The following is a 15879-nucleotide window of genomic DNA, read 5'->3' as shown; positions in this document are numbered from 1 at the left end:
AATATAATAAAGGCCATATATGACAAGCCCACAGCTAACATCATACTTAATGGTGAAAAGCTAAAAGCTTTTCCTTTAACATCAGGAACAAGAAAAGGATGCCCACTCTCCCCACTTTTATTCAACATCATACTGGAGGTCCTAGCCATGGCAATCAGACAACACAAAGAAATAAAAGGCATCCAGATTAGTAAGGAAGAAGTTAAACTGTCCCTGTTTGCAGATGACTTAATATTGTACATAAAAATCCCTAAAGAATCCACTCTAAAATTATTAGATCTAATATCTGAATTCATCAAAATTGCAGGATACAAAATTAATGCACAGAAATATGTTGCATTCCTATACACTAATGATGAACTAGCAGAAAGAGAAATTAGGAAAGCAATTCTACTCACAATTGCATCAAAAAGAATAAAATACCCAGGAATAAACCTAACCAAGGAAGTGAAAGACCGATACTCTGAAAACTACAAGACACTCATGAGAGAAATTAAAGAACATACCAATGAATGGAAACATAATCCTGTCCTCATGAATGGGAAGAATTAATATTGTCAAAATGGCATCCTGCCTAAACCAATCTACAGATTCAATGCAATTCCTATCAAAATACCAACAGCATTCTTCAACAAAGTAGAGCAAATAGTTTTAAAATTCATATGGAACCACGAAAGACCCTGAATACCCAAAGCAATCCTGAGAAGGAAGAATAAAGTGGGGGGAACTATGCTCTCTGACTTCAAGCTCTACTACAAACCCACAGTAATCAAGACTACTTAGTACTGGCACAAGAAGAGACCCATAATGGAGCCAGAGGGTATTATGCTCAGTGAAATAAGCCAGGTGGAGAAAGACAAGTATGAAATGATTTCACTCATCTGTGAAGCATAAGAACAAAGCAAAAACTGAAGGAACAAAACAGCAGCAGACTCATAGAACCAAAGAATGGACTAACAGTTGCCAAAGGGAAAGGGTTTGGGGAGGGTGGCTGGGAAGGGAAGGTGAAAGGGAGTAAGGGGCATTGTGATTAGCACACATAACATGGGGGGTGGGAAAGACAGTATAGCACAGAGAAGACAAGTAGTGACTGTATAGCATCTTACTACACTGATGGACAGTGACTGTAAAGGGAGGGGTATGTGGTGGGGACCTGATAATGGGGGGAATCTAGTAACCACAGTGTTGCTCATGTAATTATATATGAATGACACCAAAATTAAAAAAAAATACTAAAAGAAAAAAAGAACAGACCCATTGACCAATAGAACAGAATAGAGAGCCCAGATATAAACCCAAGCATATATGGCCAATTAATATACAATAAGGAGCCATGGATATACAATAGGGAAATGACAGTCTCTTCAACAACTGGTGTTGGCAAAACTGGACAACTACATGCAAGAGAATGAAACTGGATTATTGTCTAACCCCACAAACAAAAGTAAACTCAGAACAGATCAAACACCTGAATGTAAGTCATGAAACCATAAAACTCTTAGAGGAAAACACAGGCAAAAATCTCTTGAATAAAAACATGAGCAACTTTTTCCTGAACGCATCTTCTCAGGCAAGTGAAACAAATAAAAGTGAAACAAAATAAAAAATGAATAAATGCGACTACATCATGCTAAAATGCTTCTGTACAGCAAAGGACACCAGCAGAATAAAAAGGCATCCTACAGTATGGGAGAATATATTTGTAAATGACATATCCGACAAGGGGTTAACATCCAAAATATACAAAGAACTCACATGCCTCAACACCCAAAAAGCAAATAACCATATTAAAAAATGGTTGGAGTAAATGAACAGACACTTCTGCAAAGAAGAAATTCAGATGGCCAACAGGCACATGAAAAGATGCTCCACATTGCTAATTATCAGGGAAATGCAAATTAAAACCACAATGGGATATCACCTCACATCAGTTAGGATGGCCAACATATAACAGACTAGGAACAACAAATGCTGGCGAGGATGCAGAGAAAGGGGAACCCTCCTACACTGCTGGTGTGAATGTAAAATAGTTCAACCATTGTGGAAAGCAGTATGGAGGTTTCTCAAAAAACTCAAAATAGAAATACCATTTGTCCCAGGAATTCCACTCCTAGGAATTTACCCTAAGAATGCAGGAGTCCAGTTTCAAAAAGACATATGCACCCCTATGTTTATCGCAGCACTATTTACAATAGCCAAGAAATGGAAGCAACCTAAGTGTCCATCAGTAGATGAATGGATAAAGAAGATGTGGTGCATATACACAATGGAATATTATTCAGCCATAAGAAGAAAAGAAATCCTACCATTTGCAACAACATGGATGGAGTTAGAGGGTATTATGCCCTGTGAAATAAGCCAGGCAGTTAAGGACAAGTACCAAATGATTTCACTCATCTATAGAGCTTAAGAGCAAGGCAAAAATTGAAGGAACAAAACAGCAGCAGACTCACAGAATCCAAGAACAGACTAACAGTTACCAAAGGGAAAGGGACTGGGGATGGTGGGTGGGAAGGGAGGGATAAGGGGATTGAGGGGCATTATGATTAGCACACATAATGTAGTGGGGGCACGGGGTAGGCAGTATAGCACAGAGAAGACAAGTAATGTCTCTATAGCATCTTAGTATGCTGATGGACAGTGACTGTAATTGGGTATGTGATGAGTACTTATAATGGTGGGATTCTCGTAACCACAATGTTGCTCATGTGACTGTATATTAATGATACCAAAATAAAATAAAAAATTAAATTAAAAAATGAGATAAAAAAAGATGTAGAAGCAGTATCAATCCAAGGTCAATGAATACTCCTAACATCCAGATTATAGTCTCTAAGAACCATTCCTCACTAAAAGGAACAAGGGTTCTTAGAAGAAATGGCTGTTTCCAGGTCTGTGTTTAGAAATGTAGGAGATGGGGTCTAGTATATCTTGTGTCAGAGAGAAAGGAAACTCTTATCAACTAATGGAGATGATATCAAAAGGACATGGGTCAATGAGTCGGGACCACACATAGATACCTGAGCACCAAAAAGAAAAATATGTGCAAGTATGTAAGATGTATGGAAAAGATTAAACCCACTAGTTCATAATGATACTAGAGGGACACAGAGAGAGAATGGAGGTGGGGAGAAAAGGAGGAGAAGGGGAGAGAGAGAGAGAGAGGGATAGGGGTATAAAAACTCATTAGACACCAATAGAAGTTTCTAGGGTAACAACTTATTACTCTTTAAATTGATAACTGAAGGAAAAGAATTAGGCATTTATTCTGCATTTCTGGTATGAATGACATTTCAGAGGAAATAAATCATGGTAAATGAGGGAAAGTTATTCTCTATAAAAGTATTCTAGTCAATAAATACACAAAGAATGACGGAATTAGAAAATCACCTTTTGGTAACCCCTAATGAAATGATTCAATGAGGCAAAATTCATCAATGGATAGTAAAGGTTGATGAGGAACTTTATACTGGATAAGGTTGTCACAATCTGAACCCACTGCTCAATCTTAGCATTACTAAATGTATGTCTTCAGATGAGATGAACTACACAGGACCACCTTCAAATATGATTGCCGAAATAAAACTGGATCTGAATTGAATCAAGACTTTATAAATATGACCTCCAGTCTAGAAAAACAAGACAATGGAAAAAGTTAAGTGACACCATTAGAAAGCAATCTTCTAAGTGCAGAATGGAAGCAAATCTGCCGTTTTTCAACAAGTCAATGGCATAAAAAAGGGGAGAGTGTACTCTAAATGGAAAGGAACTTCAAAATGACTTAAGTGACATTATAACCAAGCACAGTAAGTGGACATTTTTAGGATCATTCTTTGAACAAACTAACTGTGGAAACCCTTTTTGTGGGGACAATCAAGGAAATTTGAGTATGGACTGGGTAGTAATTATTAAAGAATTACTATTAATTTTAAGTGGTTATGTATATAATTTTACTATGGTTATGTAAAAAACATCTTTTTATTTTTGAGATGCATAATGAAGTGTTTAGGGTTGATATGATGATATTACATGAGATTCAAGAGAATGAACTTTATCACCACTTTCTAGCTTAGCTTGAAATGCTAGAAATTTAGCCCTCTGCAAAAAGTGGGCATTTTTGTGTGTAAAGGGGTTGTGCTTTTTTAAAATTAAAGTATCACTGATACACAATCCTATGTTGGTTTCAAATACACAACACAGTGGTTTGACATTTATCCATATGATCAATTCCTCACCCCCTCCAGTGCAGTCACTGTCCATCAACATAATAAAATGTTACAAAATCATTAACTGTATTTTCCGTGCTGTACTACCATTCCCATAACCAACATGTATTGTGATTGTGAATTACTGTGCACCTAAATTCCTTCCTCTCCCCTCCCTCCCCAAATGCCTCCCCTTTGGTAACCACCAGTCCCTTCTTGGTGTCTATGAGTCTACTGCTATTCTGTTTCTTCTGTTTTTATATTCCACAAATGAATGAAATCTTTGGTATTTGTCTTTCTCTGCCTGACTTATTTCACAGAGCATAATACCCTCTAGATCCATCCATGTTATTGCAAATGACAGGATTTTTTTTCTTTTATGGCTGAATAATATTCCATTGTGTATATGTACCACATCTTTATCCATTCATCTATTGATGGACAGTTAGGTTGCTTCCATATCTTGGCTATTGCAAATAATGCAGCAATAAGCATAGGGGTGCATATGTTTTTTTGAATCAGGGATCTTGTTTTCTTCAGGTAAATTCCTAGGAGTGGAATTCCTGGGTCAAATAGCATTTCTATTTTCAGTTTTTTGAGGAACCTCCATATTGCTTTCCACAACGGTTGCACCAATTTACATTCCCACCAACAGTATAGGAGGGTTCGTATATCTCTTCATCCTCATCAACATTTGTTATTTCTTATCTTTTGGATAGTGGCCACTAAAGGTAAGCATTTTTACTGACTTATCTCTGGTAAAGTTGCTTAAAACTTAGGAAATAACTTGATTGGTGCATTTATACATCAAACGATGTTACTTAGGGATATGACCATAATATGCTGCATTGAACCTAGGTGTAACCATAAAGAATGTAAGAAAGAAATAGACACTTTTCCATGAAAGAGAACCATCTGGATATGGCATACAATACCTGGCACATAGCAACCACTCAATAAATGGTGTCTACAAAACAAGATGTGAAGAAATGTTTTTTTTTGTTTCACTTTTTAGCTTATTTATTTATTTAATATGTTTTTGGTGTCATTAATATACACTTACATGAACAACATTGTCATTACTAGATTCCTCCCATTATCAAGTTCCCCCCACATACCCCATTATAGTCACTGTCCATCAGCGTAGTAAGATGCTATAGAATCACTAGTTGTCTTCTCTGTGCTATACTGCCTTCCCCATGCCCCCACCCCACACTTTGGACTGGAAAGCTGGACAATGGTCTGAGAGCACTATCTTTGCAGCCAGATTACTTGGGTTTAAATCACACTAGCTATATGACCTCATACAACTTAGTTAACCTCTCTGGGCTACAGTGTCCTCATCTAATAAACTAGATATAATAATAATAACAATAACTACCCATAGGATTATTATACAAATACAAAGCAGGGCCTGACATGCAGTAAGTAATATGTTAAGTACTACTATTACTATTACTTATTATTAATTGTGTTATTATTATTATTACTATTTTTGTAGGTAGGCCCTTATTAAATGAACTAGCAGTTTTAGCTTCACAAACTAACCTGAATATTAACTTTTCAGAAGAAATGGAAAGAGAGTTTATAAAACTTTCCTAATGAATCAGATTTTAGGGAGTTATGCTTAAAATAAACAGTTCCTATTTATCTATAGTATGCTGTAACTCATGGAAATGGAGTCTTTGAACTTAGAAATCTGTATATTAATGAAGTGGCTTTTTAATTAAACAATTTAAAATTATTTCCCACATATTAGAAAAATGAATAAATCTGTTAGTTTTTTCTTTAATATAGAAAAAAGACATAATTATCTATTACAATTTATTCATTAAAATAGGATCACTGACAAATACAGGTGATTAATAAGTAAAAGGTTCATACTTCAAATATAAGGAAGATTTCTACTTACATTAACTTAATAATTTGTTTAGCAACTGAATGACCTGTTGCGTCAAGTAATTTGTATAAAGAATAGTAGTCTTTGAGTTCATCAGAAAATTCACCATCAAATAGGACACAGACACATTTTCAAATAATTAAAGATATAGTAAAAATATACCAATTATTCATACTCAGTAAACCTTATACATAATATTAATTTTTAAAAAGCCAAGGTCCCACATATTCTGATTCCTTCCTCCTCATCTCCAAGGCTTATTTGTGCAAGTGGACGTAACATCTGACTTAACTAGTACCCTGAGTGGCTTCCTGTCACCAACTCTTTTCTCAACTCTCTACTAAAAGGAGGAAAGGGCAGGAGCTTGGTGGGTACAACTACACGTTTATGAATCCTGTGCTTGTCACCATATCTGTAATATGTTCTGGCAGTTAAATTATTAATAAAGAACAATTTGTTGTTTATATTCTGTCTCACTATTTCTGGAAAGGGAAAATAAAGTTTTGTTTTTTTCAATGTAAGTTGTAATTCTTCACCAACTTGATTTTCAAAATAAATACCCAATTATGCTGAATTATTACATCGTCTACAAAGATATATGCATAATGTGTACATATAATGCATAGATGTATAAAATATATGTTATGCCATATATAAAAGAAATGAAATTAACTTTAACTTTGTAACTTACTGGATTCTCTTTCCTCTTTATTAATTTGAATTCTTAAAGCTTAGCGATTTTAGTTTTCCATTATTTATAAGTTCCTTGATAAGAAGACACCAAATCCATGTTTTTGGCACCCCGCAGAATCTGGTGTGGCCATTTGCACAAAACAAACAGGAGTTATTTATTCATCACCTGACTGCTATTCAGTGACAGCAGCTACAGGAGATCCTTCAAACAAATAATTCCCACTGAAGAAATGAAGCTCATGGAGTTCCTTGCATCTCCTTTGCACAATGACCCCACTATGGCAGGTGCTATGTTAGGCCAGCCACACCACTACTCTTCTCCATCAGCCAACATGATCTCCAGCTCATTCCTAGAACAAATTTCAGCATTCTCAAGGGATCATTTATTTACAAGCCTATGTTAAACTGCTATTAATTTATCTTCCTTTCCTGAAATATAAATCTGATATTCTTCCTCTCTCCAAAAGTCTTCTATGGCTCTCATTTCCTAAAGGACAATTTCAAATGCTTCAGCTTAACATTTTTGCATCTCCAGTAGTGGGTACAAATTGATAATTTTGGCCTTATCAATCAATGCCCAGCTGTGCAGATTATGTCCTGGTAGTTTCATTAAATCTTGCAGATCCACCTGAGCTAGAAATGAGTGCTTTACTTTATAATGTTATTCTGGCACTTATCTATTGCCTTAACTATATTTGTTTCAAATTGTACATAGATTTCAGTGTGAACTGCAGCACATAAGAGGGGTAGAGATAAGTTTTTAGATTAATAGTTACTGAGTACCATGTGCTAGGTGCTGTGCTTTGCAAGCATCATGTCACTGAAGACTTATAACAACCTACTTAAGCAGATATTATTACTGTCTCCATACTGCAGTGAGGATAGCAAGACTTAAGGAAGTAAAATAACTTGCCCAAGGCCTTGTAGCAAGTAAGCACAGAACCCAGACTGAAAACACATGTCATTCTGCCAGTGCATACATAGTCAATGGCATATAATGCAACATAATTTTAGTGTGAAAGTAATACTACAAATTTTATTCTTATTTTAGGGAAACTGAGGCTTGGAAAGGTACAGTAGCTTGCCCAAGGTCACAGAGTCAGGAAGTACAAGAGATCAAAAAAAGGGAATAATCAGAAAGCAAAAAAAAAGAGTTCTTATAAATTAAAATAGGGTAGCTGAATGAAAATTCAATTAGTTTATCTTCAATGGAAGGAAAAATTAAGAATATCTTCCAATAAGTAAAACAAAAAGATGAGAAATAGAAAATAGAAGAGATCAGAAATCAATCCTAGAGATTCAGTTTCGACTAAGGAGATTTAGAACATGGGAACAGAGAAAAGGGAAGGGAAGAAATTTTCAAAGAAACAATATATGACACAGAATGTAAGCAGTCCACCAAAATCCATTTTCCTCTTCTTCCTGGGTGCTAGATTACATTTCTCAGATTCCCTTAAGTGACTAAGTGCTCTCAAACTGAATGTAAATGAGAGTAATATGAGCCATTTCCAGGCCTGGCTTATAAATTCTCCCACGTGTTTTCACCTTCCTGTGGAGTGAAATGGCAATGAACAAAATGATCTTAGGAAGCACATGATAAAGAGGCAGAACCCCTTGCTGCCCTAGAACATCTGCTCTGCACAATTACATGAAAAATAAACTTATATTATGGTGGAGCCACTCCATTTTGGGGTCTATTCGTTATAAAGTTTAAAGTTTGTTAAAAGTTTAGCCTACTCTAACACATGATACATATATATTTCCATTCCAGAACTGAAAGACATAATTCTCCAGTAAAAACAATATTTCATATTAAAAAACAAAATAATCACTGTACACTACTTTGTTCAACAATGAATAATAATTACATAGTAACAATAATTTAAGCGTGATTTTTAATAAAATTTAAAATTGTGATAAAGTATATTGGGAGGATAAGGGGAAGCAAAATGGAGTAATGGTGGTGTTGAAAAATACTAAATTATTATCTAGCCTATGAGAAAGTCAAAAGATAGTTTTTAAAATTGATAAATAAAAAAATTGGAATAAACTCATTATTTGAAATAAAAAAGTGAATACCAGTCTTTGGGCAATGGGACCGGGGAATAGAGAAAGAGAAAGCAAGACCTGCTGTTTGTAGATATCTAATATTTAAACTATGTGTTATGAATTACTTTGATATACTTAAATGTTTAAAAATGTCTGAGAGAAATTGGGAATTGAATACAGATGAGATGGATAAGATATGAAATAGTATGCTAGATTTGAGGTGGTGGAGTAGAAAGATAGGGAAAAAGGAAGAAAATAGTCTGCTGTCCCCAGGCCAGATCTCCAGTCTTTAGCCTTAGAGTAACCTCATAATGTCCCAGAAACGTTTGTAAGTATAGATAAATAGATAGATAGATAGATAGATAGATAGATAGATAGATAGATAGATAGACAGACAGATATAGACAGATAGATGATAGATAGATAGATTAGGTAGATGATGATAGATAGATAGATGATAGATAGATAGATAGATAGATAGATAGATAGATAGATAGATAGATAGATAGATAGATAGATAGATAAAAAAGTCAGGGATTCTGTTATCTGACAAGATATTAGTTTTGTGGCTCTGCTAAGGTCCTCTATACACACTGCAACACTCTGTCCCACATGGAAGCATGTCACCTTGGCAGACCCTAGCCTTTGGAAGAAGTGTTTGTGTTTGTGTGTGTTGATGAGTGTTAGGGGTTACAGATTTCAGTCTCATGCAAATGGGAACAGGGTAACTGGGCAGCTAAGGAAAGGGCAGTTTGGGAAGCACAGCAGTAACTTAATAGGAAGAGACAAAGATAACAGAAAAGTGGAGGAAGAGAAGCAATAGATGGAAGGAACTTTACTTAGAAACATAAAGATGCAAAGAAAGGACAGTGCTGTGGCCTAAGTAATCATGGAGATGTACATTTGGAGGGCTGGCCTTAATCACAGCAAATACCTTTACAGTTGACCCTTGAGCACATGGGTTTAAAATGCATGGGTCCACTTATATGCAGATTTTTAATAAATACATTGGAAAATCTTTTGGAGATTTGCAACTATTTGAAAAACATTTTTTCCCTAGCTTCTTTATTGTAAGAATACAATAATATGCAGCACATATATACAGAAATAATACAGCATATAATACAGATAGCATACAAAATATGTTATTAGACTATGTTATCATGTTATTGGTAAGGCTTCCAGTCAATAGTAGGCTATCAGTAGTTCAGTTTGGAAGGAGTCAAAAGTTATTCTCAGATTTTTGACTGCATAGGGAATTGGTGTCTCGAAGCCATGTGTTGTTCAAGGGTCAACTAGTGTGGTTTCAGAATAGAACCCATCATATATCAAATGAGGCCAATGCTATGCATTGTTTAATTACTGAACTCAAACCTACTTTAAAGGAAACCATGTACCTACCCTTTGAGGAGCATAAACAGGATATGAGGATGAGCACTAATGTACTCCACAGTAGGACTGCGAGTGCCTATCTGTCTTCTCAGGATGTTGTTAAATATCTGGGTCACATCTTTTTTACCCTGTTAAAGAAACAAGCAACTATTAAACTGCACACTTGAAATGGGTGAATTGTATGGCATGTGAAATACATCTCAAAACCTGTTTATATACACACATACAAACAGAAATAACATTGTCCTTTAATGTATGTGAAAACATTAATTGACTCTTTTCATGTATTTTTAGTCAGCTGTGCTATCAAACACTCAAACACAGAGTCTACAAAATGGATGCAGCTCCTTCCCACAGGATTTGCACTCTGGGAAATATGAACAATTAGAAGACTATTTCCCATAGTAGTAGATGAAACAGCACAGAATAATAAAAAATAGTAGTGAATATGACATAATTGAATCCTTTATGTTTCTTTTACCTTTTAGCTTTATATGAGAAGCAAATTATGATTAACATTTTTAAATCTTTACAAATGAGAGGAATATAGATGAAGAAAATACGGATTTTAGCATATGTAGGTTAGAATCAAATTCCTTTTTGTTTTTTGTCCATTTATCCATTCCCTGTCCACCCTGATGCATTTTAAAATGAATTTTCTATTAGGTGGATATATTTGACTTATGTGATAGTAAGAAATCATATCTACCCTAGGCAAATAGACAGGACCACTCAGTCCCAGTAGCCTGAAGCAGACAAACTATAGTTAATCTTGGATAGAGCTTCTTAGAATCTTTATAAGACTTTCGCTCTCATATACTCAAGTCTGCTTCTAGCCTGCTTCTCCAGTTGAAGCCCTGGACTGAACTCGAGTTGTTTACACAGAAAATAAGGACAAGAATGGAATGCCATTATCAGTTACTATGGCCCTGGTTCTGGCTTTCGTCTTTCACCTAAACTATTAAAGAGTGTCCTCCAGTTATGCTTACCATGTCACAGCTAAGCTGAAAAAGTGCATACGTAACTGCACTCTGTGTGTCCAAGGGAAGAAGGAAATTCAGGAACTTCACTGCCATCTTGGTCCAAAATGACAGTAATTTTTTAAATGATAAAATTCAATGCTGGCTCTACTACAAAGCCATAGTAATCGAGACAATTTGGTACTGGCACAAGAACAGACCCAAAGACCAATGGAACAGACTAGAGAGCCCTGATATAAACCTAACCATATATGGTCAATTAGCATATGATAAAGGAGCCATGGACATACAATGGGGAAATGACAGCCTCTTCAACAGCTGGTTTTGACAAAATTGGACAGCTACATGCAAGAGAATGAAACTGGATTATTGTTTAACCCCATACACAAAGTAAACAAGAAATGGATTAAAGACTTGAATGTAAGTCATGAAACCATAAAACTCTTAGAAGATAACATAGGCAAACATCTCCTGAATATAGGCATTAGCAACTTCTTTCTGAACGCATCTCCTCAAGCAAGGAACCAAAAGCAAAAATGAACTCATGGGAGTACATAAAACTAAAAAGTTTATGTACAGCAAAGGGCACCATCAACACAACAAAAAGGCATCCTACAGTATGGGAGAATATATTTCTAAATGACATATCCAACAAGGAGTTAACATTCAAGATATATAAAGAACACATGCCTCAACACCCAAAAAGCAAATAACCTGATTAACAAATGGGCAGAGGATATGAAGAGACAGTTCTCCAAAGAAGAAATTCAGATGGCCAACAGACACATGAAAAGATGCTCTACATCACTAATCATCAGGGAAATGCAAATCAAAACCACAATGAGATATCCCCTCACACTAGAAAGGACGGCCAGCATTGAAAAGACTAAGAACAACAAATGCTGGTGAGGATGCCGAGAAAGGGGAACCCTCCTACACTGCTGGTGGGAATGTAAGCTAGTTCAACCATTGTAGAAAGCAATATGGAGGTTCCACAAAAAACTAAAAATAGAAATGCCATTTGACCCGGGAATCCCACTCCTTGGAATTTACCCAAAGAATACAAGTTCTCAGATTCAAAAAGACATATGCACTCCTATGTTTATCACAGCACTTTTTACAATAGCCAAGACATGGAAGCAACCTAAGTGTCCATCAGTAGATGAATGCATAAAGGAGATGTGGTACATATACACAATGGAATACTACACGGCCATAAGAAAGAAACAAGTTCTACCATTTGCATCAACATGGATGGAGCTGGAGGACATTATGCTCAGTGAAATAAGCCAGGTGGAGAAAGACAAATGCCAAATGATTTCCCTCATTTGTGGAGTATAACAATGAAGCAAAACTGAAGGAACAAAATAGCAGCAGACTCAGAGACTCTAAGAATGAACTAGTGGTTACCAAAGGGGAGGGGTGTGGGAGGGCGGGTGGGGAAGGAGGGAGAAGGGGACTGAAGGGTATTATGTTTAGTACACATGGTGTGGGAGATCATGGGGAGAACAGTGTAGCACAGAGAAGGCACATAGTGAATCTGTGGCATCTTACTACACTGACGGACAGTGACTGCATGGGCGTATGGGTGGGGACTTGATAATATGGGTAAATGTAGTAACCACATTGTTTTTTCATGTGAAACCTTCATAAGAGTGTATATCAATCATACGTTAATAAAAATAAATTTAAAAAAAATTCAATGCTGGCTTTCATACACTGTTGGTAAGAATATAAAGCAATCTAATAACACCTACCTGACTAATATGTTAGAACCCCATATTAGGAAATCTAGCCTGAGAAAATAATTCTAAAAACCTTAAAACAGAAAAAGTCTCTTAGGCACAGAGATCTTCATCATAGTGGTGATAATAAAGAGAAATAATGGCTCTTTCCACTCTTTCCACCATCTTGAAGCCTCTGGAGACCTGCTGGAAATAGTACTTCTTAACTAACAAATATGTCAGGAAGGCTGTGGTTCAAGGTCATTTTTACTGCCTACAGGTAGGGTCTCTAGAACCAGAGGGAGCACACAGCTCTTCTGAAAATTGAAGAGTTTATGCTTGAGATGAAACTGAATTCTATCTAGGCAAGAGAGGTGCTTATGTGTAAAAAGCAAAAAACAAACACAGTGATTCCTAGTGGCAAACAGAACAAAACCAGAGTCATCTGTGGAAAGGTAGCTCGTGCTCCTGGGAACAGTGGCATGGTTCATGCCGAATTCCAAAGCAACCTTCCTGCTAAGGCCATTGGACACAGAATATGTGTGATGCTGTACCCTTCAAGGATTTAAACTTTTGATAAGTAAATAAATAAAGTGGATTTGTTCTGCTGTGTTTTTGTTAAATGGCTTAAAAATCTCTGCACTAAATTCAGTTGCTGTGTGCTAATATGGTGGTGGTTACCAGGCATTTGTGGAGTGCAAAGAATCCAAGTTATATGTAATGGCAATTTATAGATATTCAGACAGATTTTAATGAGGATAGGATATGAGTATCTTAATACAAGGCCTTATCTGGTGGGAGAGAAAACTAAGCTTTGGCTGGGGATAGTGGAAAGAAGTACATTGGAAGGTTTAGGGTGATAGAACACTTGAACGTAGCCTCTGAAAAGCTTTTGGAGAAATAGAGAGATAGCATATTCCAGGAAGGACAGAAGTCAAGAAATTTTAGCCAGTACAAGATACACACCATGACACAGATTTCCAAATCAAGATGGATCTATAACTCTTCTCCATAAATTATTTTAACTTTGGTACTGTAGTTTATGAAATGTAACTGCCTGCTTCATTAGATTGAGAGTCAGTAAAAGAAAACTATATTGATGACCTCTTAAAGAACCTTAGAATAGTTGGCACTTCTTATAGATTGGTTGGGAAACTTGTGACTTAAAAATGGTAGTTAGGAAAAATTCAAATTGAGGTTTAATGATGGTATTTGGCAGCTCATTCAGATAGGCAGGGATGAGAGATCCTTGGGATTTGTGACTGGACAGAGAATTCCAGTATATAGCACTTGACTAGGAATAATGTATAAATTGAAAATGTCAAAATAATGCCATGTGCCTTAGAAAATGTAATACTGCCTGGACAGTGTAGCTTTCCTTGACTATTTTTAATGTAGTAAAACACAGGATTAAGATTATTCAGCATAATAGAAAGGAAGCTAAAGGCTGCAGAATATTTAAAGTATCTGTCAAAATAGAAGTATGAACTAAAGAAAAATAAAAGAGAAATAATGTACCCAGAATAAGGCATGGTTAAATAAATTATGGTATCTCTAACTGGCAGAAATAATAAACTGGAATATAAAAATGTAAGCAATGATTAAACATAAGAAATACTATGGCCAGACATTGCTTTCACTTTATTTCAAGGAGAGAATAAAGAGAAGTTTGGAAATGATGGGGGGAAGAGTGAGAAGGAAAGAGTAAAGAAGAAAGGAAGGAAAGACAGCCAGGGAGTAAGAAAGAAGGATTTAAGGGGAGACAGAGAGCTAAAGAACAAGTACATAGGAAGGCAAACTATCATCTTCCTTTAAGAAAAAACACTATGCAAAATCCAAATCTTAATAGAAAATTAGGAGGTGAGCCTTCAATTTGAAAGGACTTTACAATCATTTGCACTCATAATTTTAAAATACTAACATATATTCCTAGTACATGTATTTCACTTATGCCCATGATAAAGAACATATTTGTGGTATAAAATCAGTATAGTTTTAAAAATAAATGAAATTTAAAATGAAAGAAATCATCTGTTTTATTCAAACATTTCTAGACTCTACAGTAATACTGCAGAATACCAATCTTCTCTGAAATGTCGTAAGTGGGTGTTTCTCATACTTCCCAGTGAAATGCCACAGAACATTTCCATATGGCATTCCAGTGAACAGTAGAAATGAAGCACCACAGAACTCTACCAACTTTTACACAGAGGAAAACATTCTTCTAGTTCATTAGCAAATAAGTGCAAAGGCAAAGGAAGCCCCCTGTGGATAACAAAAGCAAGTTCTGCCACCAGAGATAGCTTCCCGAAACAGAGAAAAGGATCAGAATTTAAAGAATTAGAGAAAATTTAAACAGATACAAGATGATGAATGATGTTTTCTACAAAATATGTAACCCTTTGTAGATATTCATTCATCACAGTATATCTAGTGTGTAAGGAGTAAAATCTTAACTATTTCAAAAACAGTCTTCAGCAACTCTCAGACAGCCAGGTCTCAAACTCTGAATTACAAGTAGCCAGAGAAGAAAAAAAAAACTCTAAAAACATCTTGATGATAATGAAGGAACATCTAGAAACGACCAAAAGTATTATAGATTAGGAATTAAATGTGAGTGCATATAATATAACTTGATCAGATATCAAAACTGAAGAGGTACTTGTGTTAGCTGGAAAATTCAAAGAGGTCAGCCCTGACATGAGACGCTCCAGTTACTTGCAGAATGAATGTATGGAAGTATCATCCAGAATCAAACAGGAGAAAAAGAGGGGAGAAAGAAGCAATGAACAGTAGTCACAAAAATTAGAAGTAACTGCTGACTTCTCAGACCACAATGATATGAAGCTACAAATAAATTAGACAAAGAAAAAAAAAGCCTACAAACATGTGGAGACTAAACAATATGCTTCTAAATAATCAATGTATCAATGACC

At 35.7% G+C, this 15879-nt stretch overlaps 1 protein-coding gene and 1 pseudogene across 14 annotated transcripts in view; one reads left to right on the top strand and one right to left on the bottom strand.

The window, feature by feature from the left end:
- CAB39L (calcium binding protein 39 like) overlaps positions 1-15879 on the bottom strand; it is a 259969-nt gene that overhangs the window by 129382 nt on the left and 114708 nt on the right. For all 14 annotated transcript variants that reach the window (XM_057494579.1, XM_057494574.1, XM_057494573.1 and 11 more), the window contains one exon: positions 10249-10367. In XM_057494579.1, coding sequence (XP_057350562.1) covers positions 10249-10367 — 119 coding nt within the window. The remainder of the gene's footprint in view (positions 1-10248; positions 10368-15879) is intronic.
- LOC118922054 (60S ribosomal protein L35a-like) lies at positions 13180-13512 on the top strand (annotated as a pseudogene).

The sequence above is a fragment of the Manis pentadactyla genome, chromosome 17, assembly GCF_030020395.1.
Source record: "Manis pentadactyla isolate mManPen7 chromosome 17, mManPen7.hap1, whole genome shotgun sequence".
Taxonomy (NCBI): Eukaryota; Metazoa; Chordata; class Mammalia; order Pholidota; family Manidae; genus Manis; species Manis pentadactyla.
The sequence above is the reverse complement of the archived record's forward strand: the minus strand, read 5'-3'. Positions and strand labels throughout refer to the sequence as shown.